Source organism: Oreochromis aureus, linkage group 7 (genome assembly GCF_013358895.1).
Source record: "Oreochromis aureus strain Israel breed Guangdong linkage group 7, ZZ_aureus, whole genome shotgun sequence".
Lineage (NCBI taxonomy): Eukaryota > Metazoa > Chordata > Actinopteri > Cichliformes > Cichlidae > Oreochromis > Oreochromis aureus.
The window spans coordinates 56,359,675-56,381,511 of NC_052948.1; the positions used below are offsets into that span (position 1 = coordinate 56,359,675).

The 21,837-nt window shown below is 41.3% G+C and overlaps 1 protein-coding gene across 1 annotated transcript in view; it reads left to right on the forward strand.

The window, feature by feature from the left end:
- Positions 1-21,837, forward strand: part of slc4a5b (solute carrier family 4 member 5b) — a 74,313-nt gene that overhangs the window by 9,854 nt on the left and 42,622 nt on the right. The window contains 5 exon segments of the mRNA XM_039614280.1: positions 7,633-7,762; positions 7,839-7,999; positions 14,979-15,134; positions 15,308-15,438; positions 16,131-16,175. Coding sequence (XP_039470214.1) covers positions 7,633-7,762; positions 7,839-7,999; positions 14,979-15,134; positions 15,308-15,438; positions 16,131-16,175 — 623 coding nt within the window.

The following is a 21,837-nucleotide window of genomic DNA, read 5'->3' on the forward strand; positions in this document are numbered from 1 at the left end:
ACAAACCAAAAAACCAAAAATAACCCCCACCCTGCCCTTTCGTCTTGGTGGAAAAATGCACGATGCCAACAAATCAAAAATGATGTGGTAACATGACATGGTTGTTTAGGAAGAGGGGGACGTTTTAGGGAGAGAGAGAGAAAGACAGCAGAAAAAAAGAGAGAGGGAGTTTTGAGATGTGAGAGATTTGTGAAGTTTAGCGTGTTTGGAGTGTGTAGTTAATGTGTTGTCTTTTGTAGTTAGTGTGTAGTGTTGTGGATAGTTTTGTGTTGTGTGTCAGAACAATGAGGCGACTGCTGTCTCCAGTTAGAGAACAGGAGTGATACACCTGCTGCTGTCAGACCTGCAGGTATCAGACTGTGATGTTCTCCTTTATAGTAGACAGAAATATTTGGAGTGGCACAAATAATTTGTGTGGCATCTTATTGAATGCAGAGCAGCTGACTGTTCTATAAATAGTTTGAAATGGTTATTAAAAAAAAGGGGTAAAAGGTAAATGGCTGCAAATAACTTTGTTGTTTGCAAAACTTGTGCATATGATTTTAAAATTGACAATTTATATTTACATTTAAAGTTTTTAAATATGATTCAATAAACATGTTTGTGGTTGTTACAGTAAAAAATATAACTTTTTCTACTCGGATTTTATGTTTTTTGTCTGATTTTAGATCAATTGTGTTAATACAGTATGTCAAAATGAAAACATAACTGTAAATTCAGACACATAAGGTTGTGTTGAAAAGGATGATACCAAACAAGGCAAAGTAAATCGTTTTTAAAGGTGAAATGTAGAGGGAAAATCAAAAGTAGTTAAAAATGGGCAATTATACCCTGGATCCCGGAGTTTTTTTTTTTTTTTTAAAGTAACGCAAAAGTTACTTTTCAAGTAATTAATTACTTTTAGAATATTGTAACTTAGTTACTAACTCAGTTACTTTTTTGAGTAAGTAACTAGTAACTGTAATTAATTACTTTTTCAAAGTAACTTGCCCAACACTGCTAACATAAAAGGGTGGATTCAGGGTCACCTGATCAGCCCTAACTAAGCTTTGTCAAAAACAAAAGTCTTAAGTCAGGTTGTTTCTATTTTAAGAGATGCTGCGAATATGGAAGAAAGCCACCCTACATATGTTTTTAACAGGCACATTGAAGGACATATCTTGGTCAAAAAATGACTTCAAGATTCCTCACAGTGTTACTGGAGGCCTAGGTAATCCCATCCAGATCAAGCATCTGGTTAGACACCATATTTCTAAGATTTTTAGGGCCCAATACAATAAACTTAGTTTTATCTGAACTTAGAAGCTGAAAATTAGAGGTCATCCTTGTCTACAGGAACCCTGTAGAACTCCATAATTAATTTTAGTGTGTGACGGGATTTCTTTAAATCACCCTGCCGTTCTTTTCTTTAGCCAAGACTCCTGAGTTTAGAAAACACAAAAACACTGCAGATTTTCTTTTACTCGCAAGGGCAGCCATTAACGCAGGATCTGCGGCTATTGACTGTCTGCGTCCTTTATTTATACAAGATATTTCTGTGTGTGTGTGTGTGTGTGTGTGTGTGTGTGTACAAAGGTAACAACGTCATTCAGAGCAGCGGGTTTTTCCCCTTCTCTACATTTGCATGTTCTTGTAAAAGAGCTGAGGTTTTCACTTCTCTATATCTAAATGTTCTCTGATGACAGGAAGCAGTTAGTAGCTGCATAGGTTCATCACACAAGTTACTAGGTGAAAAGTCACATAGACATGTGCTTACTGATAAAATAAAAGATACATTTCATATAGCTGATCACATTGTACAATATCCTCTCCTGACAGTGTGTGAAAAGGACACTTCATTTACATGAAGAAATTGGAGTCTATTGGAAGTACATATGATTCAAACCACTGCAGTGCAGTAGCTTTAATATCTACAACAAACTCTAATTGTTGCAATAAAATATCATGGTCAACACTGAGGTATAGCAGCTCAAGCACAGAGATGAGTCAACTGTCAGAGGCCTTAATCATTTGTAACCTCATATCATATTTACGATTGAAGCATTAATTAAATTACATAGAGCTATTTTGCTTTACCTTAGCACTCAAATGCATTCTATACAACGTGTCTCATTGAAACCATTCACTCCCATTCAAAAAAACACTTTTTCTATACTTAAGTGCTTTCTATCTAACATTCACACTCTGATAAACACATTGGAGAGCAACTTGGGGTTGGTATCTTGCCCGGGGAAACACAGCACTATAAATACACACAGAAGAGCAATTAGTCACAGAATCAGATCACAGAACCAATCAGCAACTGCCAGCTCTCCAATCAGGAAGGACCTGCAGAGACTCCTAAAGGCAGAGGATACACACAGAATAAAATCCAGCCACCGTGATCCAAAGTATGGCCAGGGCTGTACCATCAAGTAAAACCTTATTCTCCCACAGCGGCGCAGCAATAGCACGCAGTGGCCACTCCGGACCAAAATGGTGTTGTTTTAGTGCTTTCTATGGCCTTTTCATCTGGACTTCTGAGCCACATGGACACCATAACAAGCGGTCTTCATGTTTACTAATGGCAAATACTCCTAAATTACAAGCATCATATTCAGTTACACTGACTCACCTCATTTCGTGCCGATAGAAATGCAGCTTTGTCCAGTAAGAATCCCGGTGGTGGCTTCTGTGTCTACATCAACATGAAATGGCGCAAGAACTCTGTACTAGTTTCCAATTACTGCTCATCGCTGGTAGAGTTTATCATCTTTAGATGCAGGCCTTTTTATTTACCTTGGGAATTTACTACTATGTTCATTACAGCAGTGTACATCCCACCCAGTGCTGACACTAAAGAGGCGCTCTGCGAGCTGTACAGGGCTATCAGCAAGCTGCAGAACTGGACCGTTTATTATCGCTGGAGATTTCAACCATGCAAATCTCAAGTCAGTGCTTCCGAAATTTCATCGTCATGTAGACTTTGTGACGAGAAGGGAAAACGTGCTGGATCATGTTTACACAAACATTCCCAATGCGTACCAAGCGAAGCCCTGCCCCCACCTTGGTTACTCAGACCACTTGTCTGTCATGCTAATTCTGGCATACAGATCGCCCATCAAACGCTGCAAACCGGTTCTGAGACAAGTGAGAACCTGGCCTGCAGGAGCTCTCTCTGCTCTTCAGGACTGTTTTGAGCACACTGACTGGGACATGTTCAGGGAGGCTGCAACACCACACCAACACATCATCTGTGACCAGCTACATCAGTAAGTGCATTGATGATGTCACTGTCTCCAAGACTATCCTAATATTCTCCAACCAGAAACTATGGATCAGAGGTGCGTGAACTGCTAAAGACTTGAGACCCCGCCTTCAGCGCAGACGACAAGGCGGTCCTAGGAACAGTGAGGGCCACACTGAGCACTGGAGCCCCTCAGGGATGTGTGCTCAGCCCACTCCTGTTCACTCTGCAGACTCACGACTGTGCAGCAAAGCACAGTTTGAACCACATCATCAAGTTCGACATGACTGTTTTGGGTCTCATCAGCAAGAATGATGAGTCAGCATCGAGAGAGGAGGTGCAACAGCTAAAGGACTGATGCAGAGTCAACAACCTGTGTCTGAACATGGACAAAACAAAACAGATGATTGCTAACTTCAGTAGAGCACGGAGAGATCACTGACCACTTAACATTAGTGGATCCTCTGTGGAGGTCGCAAGAGCACCAAATTCCTTGGTGTTCACCTGATGGAGAACCTCTCCTGGTCCCTCAGCACCAGCTCCATAACTAAGAAGGGCCAACAGCGTTCCTACTTCCTGCGGAAGCTGAGAAAAGAGTATCGAGAGTTTCCTAAGCAGCTTCATCACTGTCTGGTATGTTAACTCCACCGTGTTGGATCACAAGACCCTACAACGGATAGTGAGAACAGCTGAGAAGATCATTGGAACCTCTCTTCCCTCCATCACAGACACCTATTGCATCCATTGCATCTGCAAAGCCACCAGCGATGTGGAGGACACCACACATCGCTCACACACTTTTTACCTTGCTGCCTTCTCGCAAGTGGTACCAGAGCATTCGGGCCCTCACTGCCAGACTGCGAAACAGTTTCTTCCCCCAAGCCGCCAGACTACTAAAGAATCAGTGACTGGTCTGACACACACACACGCACGCACATGCACACGCACAACTTCAAACATCACATTATGCGTTGCACAATTCTCAGTCTTTTGCACAACACACTGTCATTGTTGGACTTTTGTAATTTACTGTTGTGTTTGCACTGTCTTATGTCTGTATCATTCTGTTCTGTCTGGTGTTGCCGTGTATTTGTTTAGTTTTTGTTTGTTTGTTTTTTTACAATTTTTGCACACGTGCACTATATGTAACCCTGTGTTGATTGTCTGTTATATGTAATATGTAGCACCATGGTCTTAGTGGAATGTTGTCTCACTTCACTGTGTACTGTACCACTGCACATGGTTGAAATGACAATAAAGCCATGTGACTTGACTTGTCTAAAGCAAGGCACAAGGGATGAAACTAGCAGAAAATACAGAAAAAGAAAATGCATAAATACATGAAAGAAATACAGACTAAACAAACCAAGAAACAACAACCAGGAGCATGACATGTGTAGTTGAAAAAATGCCCTAAAACAAAAAATCCTCAGTTCCAACCTTAAGTGGGTCATAGCAATCTGGCTAGTATTTAGAAAATAAGTAACACAGAAACATATTAGAATTTACTGGTATTTTAACAACACAGCTAAATATATACACAGCAGTGGTGGAGGCACAAGATCTGGCCTTATCTATGCTATTAGCTAGGTAATCCAAAGTTTCACCTGCATGAACAGAATGTAATTACGTAGTTGGTGTGTATATGCACAGTATGTGATGAATGTTTTTGGAGCATGGTCCTGTTCTCAAGCGGCCATGAAGTCTGAAGCCTGTAAGCTGATTAGAGCTGAGGAACTCAAAACTGAGCCTGCGCACACAGTGTGTATTATTTGGTGTGACTGTAAGTTTGTGTGGTATGCAGATTATTTTCACCTGTTCCTATCAGGATTCATATTAATGTAGAGCAGACACAAGGTCTGACATAGATAGGTTAAGGCACTGATGCAGTAATCAGAGACAACAAGAAGAAGTTATGTTGGGGACAATGTCCTTGTTTTTCTTGCAACTGAGTGTGTTAGTAGTTTTGTTCAGGAGCAGAGTACTAGAAGGCTCTCTGGTGTGTATCAGCCCTCTTAAAGCCTCTGGCTCTTTGCAGCTTTTGGGATTTTAGTGGATTTCTCTCACAGCTTACAGAAACCTTTTTGTAGCTGCTTGACTGGTGCAGGTCTGCTCACCAAAACATTCGCAGCTAACTGAAATACCAAAAGACAAGCTGAAAAGACATATGAAAAAAGTGTGAATGTATGTCACTTGTCTCCACTCAAGTAGTGTTGAGCCAAGGACAGTAAACTTTAACAAGAGTAAGTTGGAGGGCTATATTTTTTTTCTGAGGATATCTTACCCGTTACTTTTGGGATTTTGGCGTCTCTGGTCTAAGGATTTAGTGAGCATGGAAAACTCTGGGCTCTTTTTTCCATCAATTACAACCTCCCAGTGGACATTGCCAGGCTCCCAAATAGGTAAAGTTGAATAAATGAATAAAAAAGTAATATTAAAAAAATACCGTATTAACCTGAAATAAATAAGCACAAGCTGGAAGCTAACTAGTTTTACCTTTAGTATCATAGCATTTCATTACATTTTATATTGCTAGTGCTTAGATAGTGTGCACTTTCTTAGCTTTGGAGATAATACAAAGATTTTGATTATTCTGAAAGGGCATTAATGGCTGATAACATCATTGAATCAATAAAGTAGCCCATCACAATGAAAAGTATGCCCCATGATTTTAAATTAAGCACAAATCACAGCACCTGAAGGAACAAGATTCTATTTTAAGATTTTAACAAATTCAGAATTCTGAGTAGATTTATTATAACCTTATCATGTAGCATTTAGAACTAAAAGAAAACATTTACACCTATTCAACTATGTTCATGAAGACTATGATACAAAGAGCTCCTAATGTTTATCTAAAGTTTTAGTTATTTGTTTTGTGATTTATGAATCGAAATTTTCTTTATCTATGACTTTTGTCTGTTAGGTCAGCTTCTGGCTTGAGGGTATTTGTCCAGTGGTCCAAATTGATCCTTAACATTGCAATCATAATTCACCATGACCAACCTCTGTAGAGTTATACTGGCTGGTTAGAGATGAACATAATCAAATCTCGGTGACAGAACTCAGTAATGGAAACTTCTGTTGGTTGCACTGTGGAACATTTTATTGTATTTTCAATATACACCACACTGTAACACAGATTACATAATTTTAATAAAAAGATAACTGAAATTGTCAACATCACTGTCGCAAGAGGTCTGTGAAACTTGTGCTTATAATAGGAACTTCTCAGATTTATCACTTTGTATGAGTTATTGATTTTTGACTATTTTTTTACTTCTTTGTAAGGAGGAATAAATTGAGACCAGTGCCCCCACCCCCACCACGCCCTGCCCACACACCCACACACACATACACACACGCACACAAACAGTGGGATGCAAATGAGTAGTGCCTCTAGGCTAAGGATGTTAATAGAGATTGATCTGCTCAGGGTAAAATTAGAAAATAGTGCACATTACTCTCAAATAGTCATTAGAGAACTGACTCATGTGTTTTGCTTTTTGAGATAACTAATGGGGATTGTTTATATAACATATAATTATTTACCGTTAAAAGAAAAGAAAAAAGGAAGTGCTGTAAGAATCTAAATGTTTATGTGAGCGGTGCAGAGCTTTATCAGTGGGGCAGATTATTCTATTTTATTTTGGAAAATAATATAAGTTTAATATGAGTCTAACCTTATATTATATTACAAGTTAATACAAGTTTATTTTAGGAGAAATTTAGCAGGAAAGCATAGACCAGTTTGTATTGACACTGAGTCTTCATCAGAATCTAGCAAACCTACAGCCAATCCAGATTGAATACCAGCCCTACTATGTTTATATTTTATATATTTATATTTTATATTTTATTCCAGCACAGTTGGTGTGGAGCACCTGCAATTTCTTTGTAGGGCTATTCTCTTCTATTCTATTCTATTCTATTCTATTCTATTCTATTCCCTGTGGCAATGAACCAACACCTGAAGCAAGATATTTAACCCCTAGATGGTGTTGTAATCAATTGGGAGCTTCCAATACTGTGGAAAATACTGGATTTAAATCCTCCAGAAGCAGAAAAAAACCCTAAAATATTCCCTTAAAAACAATGATGACAACAGAAAAAAATAAGAATTTAATGAAAATGTTGTTCCCAATTCTGTTCATCTGGATGTAGCGTTTTCAGTGGGAGAAATGTTTCATCACTCATCCAAGTGACTTCTTCAGTCCCTGAAGTCCCATGAAAATATTGTTGTTATGTAATTATGTAATGTTATGTAATTTGCCTAGACAGACCCTTCAATGGAAATTTTATATGATTTCTGTATATGATGAACATAAATCCATCTTAAACTGGCTGACTGGGATATACTGGATATCTGAAGCTAACTTTGTTTCTTGTTTGACCTTTGTTTGTAGTGTCCCCTGCTGCCGAAAGGCTGCGCCACATATTGGGAGAAGATGATAGCACTCCAACACCAACAATATTCACTGAGATGGATACATTACAGCAGGAGGGTGGTGAATTAGAGTGGAAAGAGTCTGCAAGGTATGCACATACACACATTAATGTAACTATTTCTTGAATTTGGGAATTAAAACTTAATTTGCCCTTCTTGTTGTAGATGGGTGAAGTTTGAGGAGAAGGTGGAGGAGGGAGGAGAAAGATGGAGCAAGCCTCATGTTTCCACACTCACCCTCCATAGTCTGTTTGAGCTGAGAACCTGCCTGCAGACAGGAAGTATTCTGCTCGACCTAGAGGGCTACTCACTGCCACAGATCGTGGGTGAGTCATACAGAATATATACACACACACATATATATATATATATACACACATATGTATATATATATGTATATATATATATACATACATACACATGGTAACAAAGAGAGGGAAGGTAGTCAGAACTGAGGGGATTGAACTACCAGAAGGCAACATTGCAGACATAGAGGACAGTTACAAGTACCTGGGGATCCCGCAGGCGAATGGGAACCATGAAGTGGCCGCTAGAAAGGCTGCAACAACCAAATACCTGCAGAGGGTCAGGCAAGTCCTGAGGAGTCAGCTGAACGGTAAGAACAAGATCCGGGCCATCAACACCTACGCCCTGCCCGTGATCAGGTACCCTGCTGGGGTAATAGGCTGGCCAAAGGAGGAGCTAGAAGCCACTGACATCAAGACAAGAAAGCTCCTTACCATGCATTGAGGGTTTCACCCCAAGTCCAGCACCCTGAGGCTGTACGCTAAGCGGAAGGAAGGGGTCCAGGGACTGGTGAGTGTCAGCACCACAGTCCAGGATGAGACAATGAACATCCAAGAATACATTGGGAAGATGGCCCCAACTGACCGAGTGCTCAGTGAATACCTCAGGCAGCAGAAACCCAAGAAAGAGGAGGGAGACGAGGAACCATCATGGAAGGACAGGCCCCTGCACGGTATGTACCACCGGCAGATAGAGGAGGTGGCTGATATCCAGAAATCCTACCAGTGGCTGGACAAAGCTGGACTGAAAGACAGCACAGAGGCACTAATCATGGCAGCACAAGAACAAGCTCTGAGTACAAGATCCATAGAGGCTGGGGTCTATCACACCAGGCAAGACCCCAGGTGCAGGCTGTGTAAAGATGCCCCAGAGACAATCCAGCACATAACAGCAGGGTGCAAGATGCTAGCAGGCAAGGCATACATGGAACGCCATAACCAAGTGGCCGGCATAGTGTACAGGAACATCTGTGCCGAGTATAACCTGGAAGTCCCAAGGTCAAAATGGGAGATGCCCCCAAGGGTGTTGGAGAATGACCGAGCTAACATCCTGTGGGACTTCCAGATAGAGACGGACAAAATGGTGGTGGCTAACCAACCGGACATAGTGGTGGTAGACAAACAGAAGAAGACGGCCGTAGTGATCGATGTAGCGGTTCCGAATGACAGCAATATCAGGAAGAAGGAACACGAGAAGCTGGAGAAATACCAAGGGCTCAGAGAAGAGCTCGAGAGGATGTGGAGGGTGAAGGTAACGGTGGTCCCCGTGGTAATCAGAGCACTAGGTGCGGTGACTCCCAAGCTAGGCGAGTGGCTCCAGCAGATCCCGGGAACAACATCGGACATCTCTGTCCAGAAGAGCGCAGTCCTGGGAACAGCTAAGATACTGCGCAGGACCCTCAAGCTCCCAGGCCTCTGGTAGAGGACCCGAGCTTGAAGGATAAACCGCCCGCAGGGGCGTGTTGGGTGTTTTTTTTGTTTTTTTTTTACACATATATACATATATATACAGGGTGGGCCATTTATATGGATACACCGTAATAAAATGGGAATGGTCGGTGATATTAAAGTCCTGTTTGTGGCACATTAGTATATGTGAGGGGGCAAACTCCTCAAGATGGGTGGTGACCATGGTGGCCATTTAGAAGTCGGCCATCTTGGATAAAACTTTTGTTTTTTCAATAGGAAGAGGGCCATGTGACACATCAAACTTATTGGTAATGTCACAAGAAAAACAATGGTGTGCTTGGTTTCAATGTAACTTTATTCTTTCATGAGTTATTTACAAGTTTCTGACCACTTATAACATGTGTTCAATGTGCTGCCCATTGTGTTGGATTGTCAATGCAACCCTCTTCTCCCACTCTTCACACACTGACAGCAACACCGCAGGAGAAATGCCAGCACAGGCATCCAGTATCCGTAGTTTCAGGTGCTGCACATCTCGTATCTTCACACCATAGACAATTGCCTTCAGATGACCCCAAAGATAAAAGTCTAAGGGGTCAGATCGGGAGACCTTGGGGGGCCATTCAACTGGCCCACGATGACCAATCCACTTTCCAGGAAACTGTTCATCTAGGAATGCTCGGACCTGGCACCCATAATGTGATGGTGCACCATCTTGCTGGAAAAACTCAGGGAACGTGCCAGCTTCAGTGCACAAAGAGGGAAACACGTCATCATGTAGCAATTTCAAATATCCAGTGGCCTTGAGGTTTCTATTGATGAAGAATGGACCCACTATCGTTGTACCCCATATACCACACCAACTTCACCATTCACATAAAAGTTTGCCTCATCACTGAACAAAATCTTCTGCGTGAACTGAGGGTCCTGTTCCAATTTTTTTTTTGCCCATTCTGCAAATTCTGTGCGCCGATCTGGGTCATCCTCGTTGAGATGCTGCAGTAGCTGGAGTTTGTAAGGGTGCCATTTGTGAGTAGCTAATATCCGCTGAAGGGATGTTCAACTAATGCCACTCTCCAGTGACATGCGGCGAGTGCTACGCTGTGGGCTCTTGCTGAATGAAGCTAGGACAGCCACTGATGTTTCTTCATTAGTGACAGTTTTCTTGCATCCACATTTTGGCAAATCCAACACTGAACCAGTTTCACAAAACTTAGCAAGCAGTTTGCTAACTGTAGCATGGGAGATGGGTAGTCTCATAGGGTGTCTTGCATTGAAATCTGCTGCAATGACCCGGTTACTGCGTTCACCAGATATCAACACAATTTCGATCCGCTCCTCACGTGTTAACCTCTTCGACATGTCAAAGGCTGTGAACAAAGAGAAACTTGTAAATAACTCATGAAAGAATAAAGTTACGTTGAAACCAAGCATACCATTGTTTTTCTTGTGACATTACCAATAATCTGATCTGTCAGAAAAGTCTTTACCTTTCATTATATGTTCCAAGTATTTCATTCGTTTCTAAGAATCAGAATCGACATCAGAATACTTTATTAATCCCTAAGGAAATTTACAACTCCAAACTGGGAAGTTTATCATATTATTGTTCTGTAGTATATCAGGATTGTTCCAAATGAATGTATGGTTCCATGGTATTAGTGAAGACTCAGTCAATTTTAGAAATTCCCACCATGCTGTCAAAGGAATGATTTTGTTGCTTTTGAAGCATCAAAATCAATACCAATATTAAAGCGTCGTTTGATGTTTGAGCTAATGAATGGTAGATCCAAAATCTCTATATTATTGCATTGTGCCAGTTCTGCATCTAGCCAGGCTTCTCTAAGAGGGTATTTTATAACCAAGTTAGGCAGACCTAGTCCTACTTTATCCTGTCCTCTGTAGCATTTTTAAGCTAATACACTTTATCTTTCCAAAGGAATATAGAAATAGACAAATCCAGAGATCAACCCCAGTCTAGTGATGGTTTACTCTGGATCATTGAGAATAAATAATTGATTCTTGGCAAGACCATCGTTTTTATTGAAGCAACCCTTCCCACGATATGGGTGGAGACTTCCATCTAGCCAGATCGTCTTCTACTTTCTTTTGAAGTGGGATGCGGTTTAATTTAGTTCACTCTAGAAAGATCGGGACCTAGTTCAGTCTTTTAGGCCATGTTTGCAGTTGCTGTGCAGGCGCGTCCACCTCCCCTGCAGCAGCACTGCAGACCACGCCCCGTCACATACCCCTATCGCCTGACTGAGGCTGGGTAGCCATCTGGCCAAACGTGCAGAACCCCACCACGCGCTGGCCTCTGGTGGAGATGGTTGACATTCTCAGAGATTTGTCCGACTGAGTCCCATAGTGAGGCTTTTACTGCAGCAAGTGTTTCCACTTCCTGATGGCTGAATTTCAGAGATTCCCTCAGGGATTTAAATTGGTGTAAAATCTCAGTTAGGGACAACCTTGCATTGAAGCGGGACAATCGCTTATCGATTTAATTCAGGATGTTGGCAAAGTCTTTGCCGGCCAGCGATGTTGTACCAGGGGGGTCAGCTGGGTGACTTGGAAGATGGCATCTCATTCTTGGTCAGGGAAGATGTGCTCTGGGCCTTGGAGATCTTGAAGAGTGTTCAAATTCTCATTGATGTCCTCCAGCGTGTTGGAAATGATTAAGCATTTGTCAAAAGATTGGTATACTTTGGTATAATTGAAGCTTAAAAAATGTTTGTTTAATTCTGAGCTACCATTCAGTTCTGAAGTCTTTGGAAGTCTCACTTAAGGCATTTCCTTTCTGTCACTTACCTTTACGTCACTTCCGTCACTTACCTCTCCTGTCACTCCATTTTTAGTCTTCGTCCATTTGATGGGCAAGCCTGTTTTTCTTATATGTTTTCTTTCTTATCTTATCCTGGCTTAATTCCAGTTTCTTCAAGGCTCTGCCTGTTCAGAGCTTAGCCACAGTTCAGAGGTCTGGTGTATTTCTTGGCCATTTGGGCTCCTGGTTCGCTTCTAGCTAAAATTAGAAGCGAGGCAACTTGTTGATTGCCAGTGAAACTAACAAAGTCTATATCAGTCTGTTGTACTGATATAGGCCTTTGTTAGTGTTTATCATCAGATATTTCCTGGATGTCTCTTCTACTTCCATCTGAAGGTAAGCCTGGGCGAGATCAATTTTTCAAAAGTGTGTGCCACCTGCCACTGCTGTGAATATGACTTCTATCACACACTAAGTGGGTACTGATCTATGCAGAGGACTGGGTTCACTGAAACCTTAAAATCACTTTCACTTGTGTTAAGGTTCTAATATTGAGGTGGAATCCAAAATAACCACTGATCCGGCCTGGTGCAATTAGACAAAGATTTTAATGTACACATGTGGAGTCCAACAGTTCAGTGTTGAACTATCTTACAATAGTCAGAACAAAGACTTTATAGGGTTGGGGGTGATACTGCTCCCCCCCCCTTCTGTTGCCAAGCAGACTCAATACAGCATACGTCACTCCAAAACCACAAACGTTCAGTTAACAACTTTTAACATAGTTTTAAAAAAGAACATTGTCTTCGGCTCGAACCCAGGTGCTTCCTGTCACCATCCTGCCCAGGCTTATCTTCTGGAACATCAGGTCCACGTTCTGCACAAACTGTCACTCAGGCACAACTTTGCAGTTGCAAGCAAAACATAATTAAACTCTTACCTATATAAATGAGTCTACCTAATATGTGTGTGTATGTGGGTGTATGTGTGTCAGCTTCTGCTGCCCTTTGTTTCACCTCTCAGCTCCCCAGCTAGACCTTGTAACCTTTCCACTAGACAGAAGGCCAGCCCGTACACAACTGAAACTATGTGTGTGTATGTGTAATAATCTTGACTTACATGTAATATATATAAAACAAATGTTTCAATCTAATACAACTACTTAAAGCTTAATCAAAGCTTAATCAAAGATAAATGCATCAAAGATGATAATAGCATCATCCAAACTGCTCCTCAGAATTACTTGCACTGAGACTCTGCTTTCGGTTTCCCTTCCTGCAAAGCATGCAACTTCAAAAACATGTAACTTCCTGTCTTTACACAGAGTATATTTCCTGTCCCTGCAGTCTACACAGAAACATTTAAGATTATAGGAGCATTGAAAAACATTTAAAATTATAGATTCAACTCAACAGTTTAAAGTGGTTCTTCTTGGACCTGTAATAAAAACTTAATTGGGTGCCAATATGTTTAAACATCTAAATGCACTGTCAATATTAATAATTAATGGAATAATAATAATGATCATAAAAAATAGCAACAAATAATAGCAGCATAACACGTTACTCCCACCTGACACGTTCTTGCTTTCTTGCTTACTTATGTTACTGGTGCATGCATGATAAGTATTCCTTGCTCTTCCAAGCGTTGGAGCTCTCCTTCGACTTTGGGGCGGTACAGCATAAGGTACAGGACGTGCCTTGCGAAATCTTGGTTATGCGTTGTCCTCCAGTATATAATATTTTTCAGAGTGCCAATTCCTTCTTTGAACATCTGAGCATGTTTTATTAAGTATCTGTTTCAGTCTTTGAGCCACAGAATGTGCACTCAGGCCTCATGCCAGTCTCATTGACTTTATTTATTTCCAGCTGAGGTGGATGTGTTTCAACCAGTCACGCCCAAATAATGGCACACCTCATCACCAGTTTGTTATGTTCTCTTATATAACTTAACTATTTAGATACATTGAAAACCTTTTAGTCAAACATGACTTACTTTATTAAACATGTTGTGGAAGAGCACAGGCAGATCAATCTACACATGCACCACATTTGGTATTGTTCTGCAAAGAACATAAAATAGTGCCACTAAGCAATGTATTGCTATTGCTAAATACATAACACGCTGTATTCCTCCTTTTGAAGGCTGATGTGCAGATATCCTCTCTGACCCATAGACATCATGACCCATGCCTCTGAAGCCGTTATTTCACAACCCCTGAGGTGGTGGCCTGGTGGGCCTCTAGGATGACCTTCTGCTGCTCCTACATCAGTTTCCTAAACAACCCGTGTTTATACATCCCCATTTCTTGGCTTGTGTCCCCTTGATGTGGGTTTGGAAGGCTTTGCTTCTTTATCTCGAGGTTTTGTCTCTGTAGCAGTGATTTCCCCAGCTGTATTTTTGGCTCGACATCCAGTTGGCTGCACACCTTCTCTTGGCTGTAGCTGTTGTCTACCACATTTCTGGGACTTAATGTTGAAAGGTCTCTAATTTGGATCTGGGTAACGGCTCCAAATGTTGAATTTTGACCAGGCACCCCGAATACAGGGAAGTCTGGAACTGACTCTCTGTTTAAAGAGTCTCTGATTCTTTGAGTATTACCCACTAGGCAAAGAGCGCTTAGATGGAGCCAGGAATGAGACTTGCCAAGCTCTAACTGCTTCTCAGTCCTCCAGATATTGATCCCGTGTTTGGCCGGGTGGCCTTGCGGTGAATTTTAAATAAGTTATAAGAGTGATAAGCAGTGATAAGACTTCCATATACCAAATTGGTGAGAAGATGTGACTATAATGTTACATTATTAACTGTGTTGGAATCTTTCTGTTTCAGAGGAGATTGTGGAACAGCAGATAGCTGATGGTCTCATTCCTCCTGATCTTAAGGAGAAGATTATCTTTGTGTTGCTCAGGAAGCATCGTCATCAGACCAAGAAGCCAATCCACCGCTCTCTGGCCGACATGGGAAAGTCATCCAATGCTGCGTCTAGTAAGCATGTGTATTCTGTGTGTATGCCTTTTTATGTACCAATTAGTAGTTATGAAAGAAAGTGATCTAACCTTCTAATCAACTCCTGACAACCTTTGTTTTCTCCACCATGTTGCTCACTACCTGTTTCACCTTCCCTCACAAAATCACTGCTGTTGCTGCTGCTCTGTCAGGCCGTAGTCCTCAGGTTAATCTGAGTCGTAGCACTAGTTCAGCTTCTGGGATCCACCGCTCCACAGAAGACCTACGTTCTCGGCAGTCAAGCAGCCTTGGCCGCCTGCGTGAGTCACACAAACACACACATGTAATACATGCACCACTACACAAGGATACATAAGTTTACAAGATTGACTTTTACTTCTAAATAGGTACTCATTGGTGTATTAGTACACCATGAAATTTGATTACTGAGAACTTGTTAATATTTCCAGTTGGTGGCCAGATTTTAAATTCTTAGCTCTTCCTTTCTTAATATCTATGCTTTACATCTTCTTTTTGATGAAAAATTATCCCAGCCAACTCCCAGCTGTTGCATGATTTCAACACCTGCGATGGCTTTGTGTGTGTGTATATATGTATATATGTGAAATGTGTTAAGCAAAAAGTGTGTTTACTTGAGAGATTATTGGTCCTATTGTGTGCACCTTTGCTGATTTCTTATGTGCAGCCATCTGCGTGAAAGGGATTAGTAAAGGATTTGTGTAGTATGTTCTTATTCTTTTGCTTTGATTGTATTTGTTCCCAAATCTCCTTGGGGGAAAAAGAGAAGCAAATAATTAAAATATAATCCCCAACAGAAAAGGCTGGTCATGATGAAGTTCAAAGCTGCTCTTTCTGTTGCTCAAAGGACCATTTATTGGGGTTTATTTACAATTTTCACTAAATGAAACAAAATGTTCTTGATGGAAACATCACTCAAGCATTAAAACCTATTTTCCTTTTATTTTTTATCTAGTCCAAAAGGTCTCATTTGCTCCTTTCACAGATAATGCCCAGAGTAGAAGCATGAATGATATTTCAGACACACCAAGCACTGATCAGGTAACTTATTTTTCAATATTTTACATGTGTGCTACTCTCTATTTTTTTGTCTACATGTGTCTCTTACATGTTTGTTCATGCTATACATCAGGGTCCTTCTATATAAAATCATTCAAATATGGAAACAATCTGAAAAAGCTTTTTGAGCCACTGTTGTACTTTAAGGAGCCTATAACTACAAGTTTCGGATACTTTCAATAAATAAAGCTATTGGATAATAAATGATTGACTAATTTTAAGGAGGTAAGGTGGGAGGAGCTGATTACATGCAAAGTATGACAGAACAGAGAAGGCATTGGTGATAACAATACAATATTAAGTCTGAAACAGGAGAGCTAAGGAGTAGGTGCTTGCAAAGGCACAGCAATTGTAGGCATGCTACAGCCAAATGGGTGCCAGCTGGGACTGTGGAAACTTGGCATTATGCCCTTCTGAACTAGCACTAAGCTCATACAATTTGCTCAGTTACAAATTTAAAATTCATGAACCTGCATGAGATTCATAAAGAGTTGTAGAGCGCCACTTAGCTTTAACCCATCCTTGGTGTGTTGTTGAGTTACAGCAGGCAACTTTTTTTCTTTTTAATTGAAAACCTTGAAAACAAAGGCTATTTTGCACTCTGCTTAGCTGAAACCAACAGTACCTAGAGCAGCTGGTGATCATAAGCATTTAAATCTAATGAGTTCCAACATGATAGGTGTTATATTGAGAAATAAGGCTGCAATAGAGCTTAGAAAGAGAGGTAGCATTTTTATTAGCAAAGAAAACTATTAAACTAGGAGGACTGGAGTTGGAGATACCTGATCTACACAGACAGGAGCCTAACACAAAGCTACTCAAGAACCCAAATAACTGAACATCATCAACAGGTAAGACACTGATGGACATTTAGGCTTGAAACCTGTTGTCACAGGTGGGGTGCAAAGAGTGAGAGGACCCTAATGCAGAGCCAAGATAGTTTAACAAAAAGTGAGCTGTTAATTTGGCCGACAACGTGGTATACAATGCAAAACATGAAGAACAGAAAAAATATATAACGTCAAATTACAAAGCTCTAAACTGGGTGTGAACTAGGAGACACCAGGGAAATAGTGAGCTGACACTCTGATCAGGGACAAAGAGAGACTCAGACAACAGGTACACATAGGAGGGTGATTAGGAAAGTGGAGACGACAGGGGAAAATTAGGAGTAACAGGTGAGGCAAAACTGCATATAATGCACAGGACACACCGGCCCCCAAAATAAAACAGAAGCATAACCACCGAAACAGAGACAAAAACACACAAACTTGACATAGACGAAAGGTAAAGAGAGACGCCACTGGCTGCACAATCAGACACAAAAGGCCGAAACACAGGAAATAGTCAAAGGAAGTGGGAAGGGAAATAAGAGAGAACATATAAACATGAATAGACTAAACAGAAGGGAACTGACAAAGGAGGAAGGGAACATAGAAAGCGACCGATTTTAACCGAACACAAGGTACACAAAACAAGGCACTGGCAAAATAAGACTGGAAGTATAGAATGCAAAGAGGCAACTTTGACACACAGAAAGGGAAACAACCACAGAGACAAGACTGACTACACAAGAAGGCACAGGCAACACAGGGGAGCATGATAGCAAAAATTAAAGAACAAAACCAATCTGAAAACTATATAACCAAACTAAGAACCTAAAATATAAATACTAAGTGTGAATGCAAGACCCATACACAACAATATTTTATTTTCTGTTTCAGTCCATGCACGTTAACTAGGGGTAGCTTTTCAGCTGCTCAGAAGCCATGTTGCCTGTCTTGTGCTCTGTACTCTGTATCCTCCACACATTCCTCCTTTCAGTACCTGACATATTACTGAAATAGGGTGAAAAAACTGTGGCGTCCAGCCTCCTGTAAGCACTGCCCTTGAAACCGCTATCCAACCCCTCCCCTCAACTGAGCAACCAACCACACCCCCACTACAACAAGTATAGTGAAATTACAACTATAGTAAGAACCAAAACCTGGAACACAATCTTAACTTCAGAATATTAAATAAACCAGGATCAAAAGTACAAACACATAAACACTACTAGACCCAGGACCATGACAACTGTAGAGTCACTATTGTGATCAATTTGATATATATTTGATTTCAAGTCAATTTTATTTGTACAGTTTCAAATCAAAACAACAGTTGCCTCAAGGTAATTTATATTGTAAGGTAGAGCCTAAAATAATAAAAATGTTTTGTGTGAGAGTAAATGTGCTGAGAGTACAGGTGCTTCTGAGAAAGTTAGCTGCCTCCATCTTGCTGTTTAGATTCAAAACCACATAACAAACCCTCAAGTTATATCTGGTGGAAGCAACAGGATTATTACCTTGGCTGCTCTATATTTGTTAATGATGGGTGAAGCAAGGCTTCCTGAAACACTGAAACGGAACAAGTGAAAGAAGTGAAAAAGGGGAAGGAGGGTGGGGCATGGAAATGGGAATGAACAGAAAGAAAGAAAGAAAGAAAGAAAGAAAGAAAGAAAGAAGGCATTCCCTAGAAGCAGTAATAACTAATTACAAAGATCAAAGACCTCTGCAGTAATATAACTGGTAGGCAGGCTAGAAAAGATAAGTAGCCCATGGCTTAATAATGTGGTCGAGTGGAGAGGATGAGCTTGGAAAATTAAGAAGGAATGGTGGGAGAAGAAGTCAAAGGAAATTTTGGACATTGAAAACCTTGATAGATGAATGAGGGGAACCCTTGATCAGGTAGCGATTTGGCTTGACTCTGAACTGAAGCTCTGACAGTGACGCATGGCGGGATTTTAAAATTACAGGCAATGGCTTAACGGCTCATAAACACTTACATGAGCTTGTCTTGGTGTAGAAGATGGACAGGGGGTGACTGTCTGGTTAATTTACTCTGGGTAAGGTAGCAATAACTATGGTGCTGACTTCTGAAATGAACAGAGGTGACAGTAAGCAGTTTTGCTGTGTGAGGTGGCTGGGAGGTGAGGTATGTACCTGTATTTTTTTATTTTTTCATTTTACTGTTTTTGTTTTTAATGAAAAACATTTATTTAGAGAATACAGAGCTATGAGAAGTAATAAATCCTATAATCCAAACAGCCTTGAAAACATTAACTGCAAGCATGATTGTTCTTATGAATGTGGGTGTATATGCAGATTTCCGAAATCTTCTACTCCCGAATGTAATTGCTCTCTGCTCAAACAGAATAACAATGAAAATACCACCACTGTTGGTTTTTATTTGTGCCTCAATAAGCAATGATTTGATTTGTTAAAATGCATGCTCATTAAACAGCTGCAATAAAGTATGAAAGGTACAGTGGGAAAGTGTACAGACTGTTTACATCCCCAAAGGTGGATTTTATTCCACCAGAGATACAACCCGGGGCTGTCAACATTCCCCATCTGTGGCTTAGGAGACGGAGGATACATCACAAACAAAAGCAGGGTAAGAGCAGTGCCCTGCACGCTCTGCTACATGCTAACCCACACAGACTGGCTCTTCCCAGTCTCTTCCTCATTGATGCCCGGTCTTCAACAAAATAGACAAGCTTTGGCTGGGGATCATCTAATGCAGGATGGACAGCTGTGTGGCGATTGTTACCGAGACCTGGCTAAATAACAATATATTGGACGCCGCGGTGGAGCTAGAAGGGTGCTTTCTGTTCTGGGCAGATGGGACTGCAGCTTTGATTAAATGGTGGAAGTCTGGCGCTATATATAAAAAACTCCTGTCTACAGCTATGAACACATTATTGAGCACATTATTGGTGCATACTGCTCTCCTGACCTAGAATACTTGGCAGCAAAATGCAAACCATTCAAAATGGTTAGGGAGTTCTGCTCCATCCCGATCATGGCTGAGGGTTAGTTCTGTACAGATGCTGTCCTTCCCACAAAGACTACCAAGGTTTTTTCCCAGATCAGAAACCTTGGTTGGACAGTGCAGTGCGGTCCTGGATCAAAGCTCAAGATACTGCCGACAGCTCAAGTGATAGGCTGGCTTATACCAGGGCCTGGAAAGAACTGAAAAAAGAAATTTAGCAGGCAAATTACATGCACAAACACAAACACAAACAGCGCACTGAGGAGTACTTCCACAATAACAACCCACAAAATATGTGGAGATGCATCAGGAGCATAACAGATTGTTAATGCAGTAACCTTCAGGTTAGACAACTGTCTGACAGTCCCAGGGAGCTGGGGGCAGTGAGGACAGAGTAATGAATGTTGAATGTGTTTTTCAACAGATTCAACACTGCAGTTAATGCTCACCCCCTTACTGTTTTACCTGTAGTCAGCCTGCAATCCACAGCCACACCACTCTCTCTCCCTCCCTTTCCACATTGCACCGTTGCCTCCTGTAAAAGTCCTGACACCCTTCCTCCATCTGTCACTATCACTCACGACCAGGTTCAGAGACAAATGGGAAGACTCTGCTCAGGCAAGTCTGCCGGCCCAGACAGAATGAGTCCCCATCTCCTCAGTCCTATGCTCCCTAGCTTTGTGTCTTTCATAAACTACTCATTCATTATAGATTGTTGATTACCTGACAGGAAGACCACAATAGCAGTCATGGTGGTGAGATGGAATACCGAGCTGTGATTGACTGCTAAGTGACAAAGACTGAAGAATTGATTGTGGACTTTAGGAGGACCAGGAAACCCTTGACCTCTGTTTCAATCTAGGGCAGGGGTGTCGAACTCCAGGCCTCGAGGGCCGGTGTCCTGCAGGTTTTAGATCTCACCCTGGGTCAGCACACCAGAATCAAATGATTAGTTCATTACCAGGCCTCTGGAGAACTTCAAGACATGTTGAGGAGGTCATTTAGCCATTTAAATCAGCTGTCTTGGATCAAGGACACATCTAAAACCTGCAGGACACCGGCCCTCGAGGCCTGGAGTTTGACACCTGTGATCTAGGGGGTCGATGTGGACATTGTAGAGGACTATAAATACCTCGGAGTACACATAGAAAATAAAATGGACTGGGTTAAAAACACCTATGCACTCTACAGGAAGGGCCAGAGTCATCAACATCTGTCGAACAATGCTCAGGATGTTTTAAGAGTCTGTTGTGGACAGTGCCATCCTCTATGCTATTGCATGATGGCGTAGGAGGTTACGGGTCGCAGATGCCAACACACTCAATAAACTGATTCGCAAGGCCAGTAATGTTGTGGGGACAGAGCTGTAGTCCCTTAGGGTGGTGTCGGAGAGGCGGATGTTGTCCAATCCATGATGTTGTTCAATAAGGACAATGCTGGATAATACCTCCCACCTACTCCATGACGTGCTGGCCAGTCACAGGAGCACGTTCGGTGAGAAACTGAGATTAGCCAAATGCACCACTGAACGATACAGGAAGTCATTCCTGCCTGTGGCTATCTCCCTGTACAACTCCTCCATCTAATGCACAGTACGCACTGCAGTAGTTACACCCTTTTGCACATGCTCTACAGTGAAATGAAAAAGTTTCACAGGTTAGAGGTAAATGTCAATCATATATAATTCACCTCTTTAATACTCTTGATATTTAAATTGAGCTGTTTGTATATATATTAAAGCTATCTCTTATATTTTGTAAACTTTGTAATATATTATATTATTTAATTAATTTAGTCTGTTACTGTTATTGTCTTGGAGCAACTGTAACCC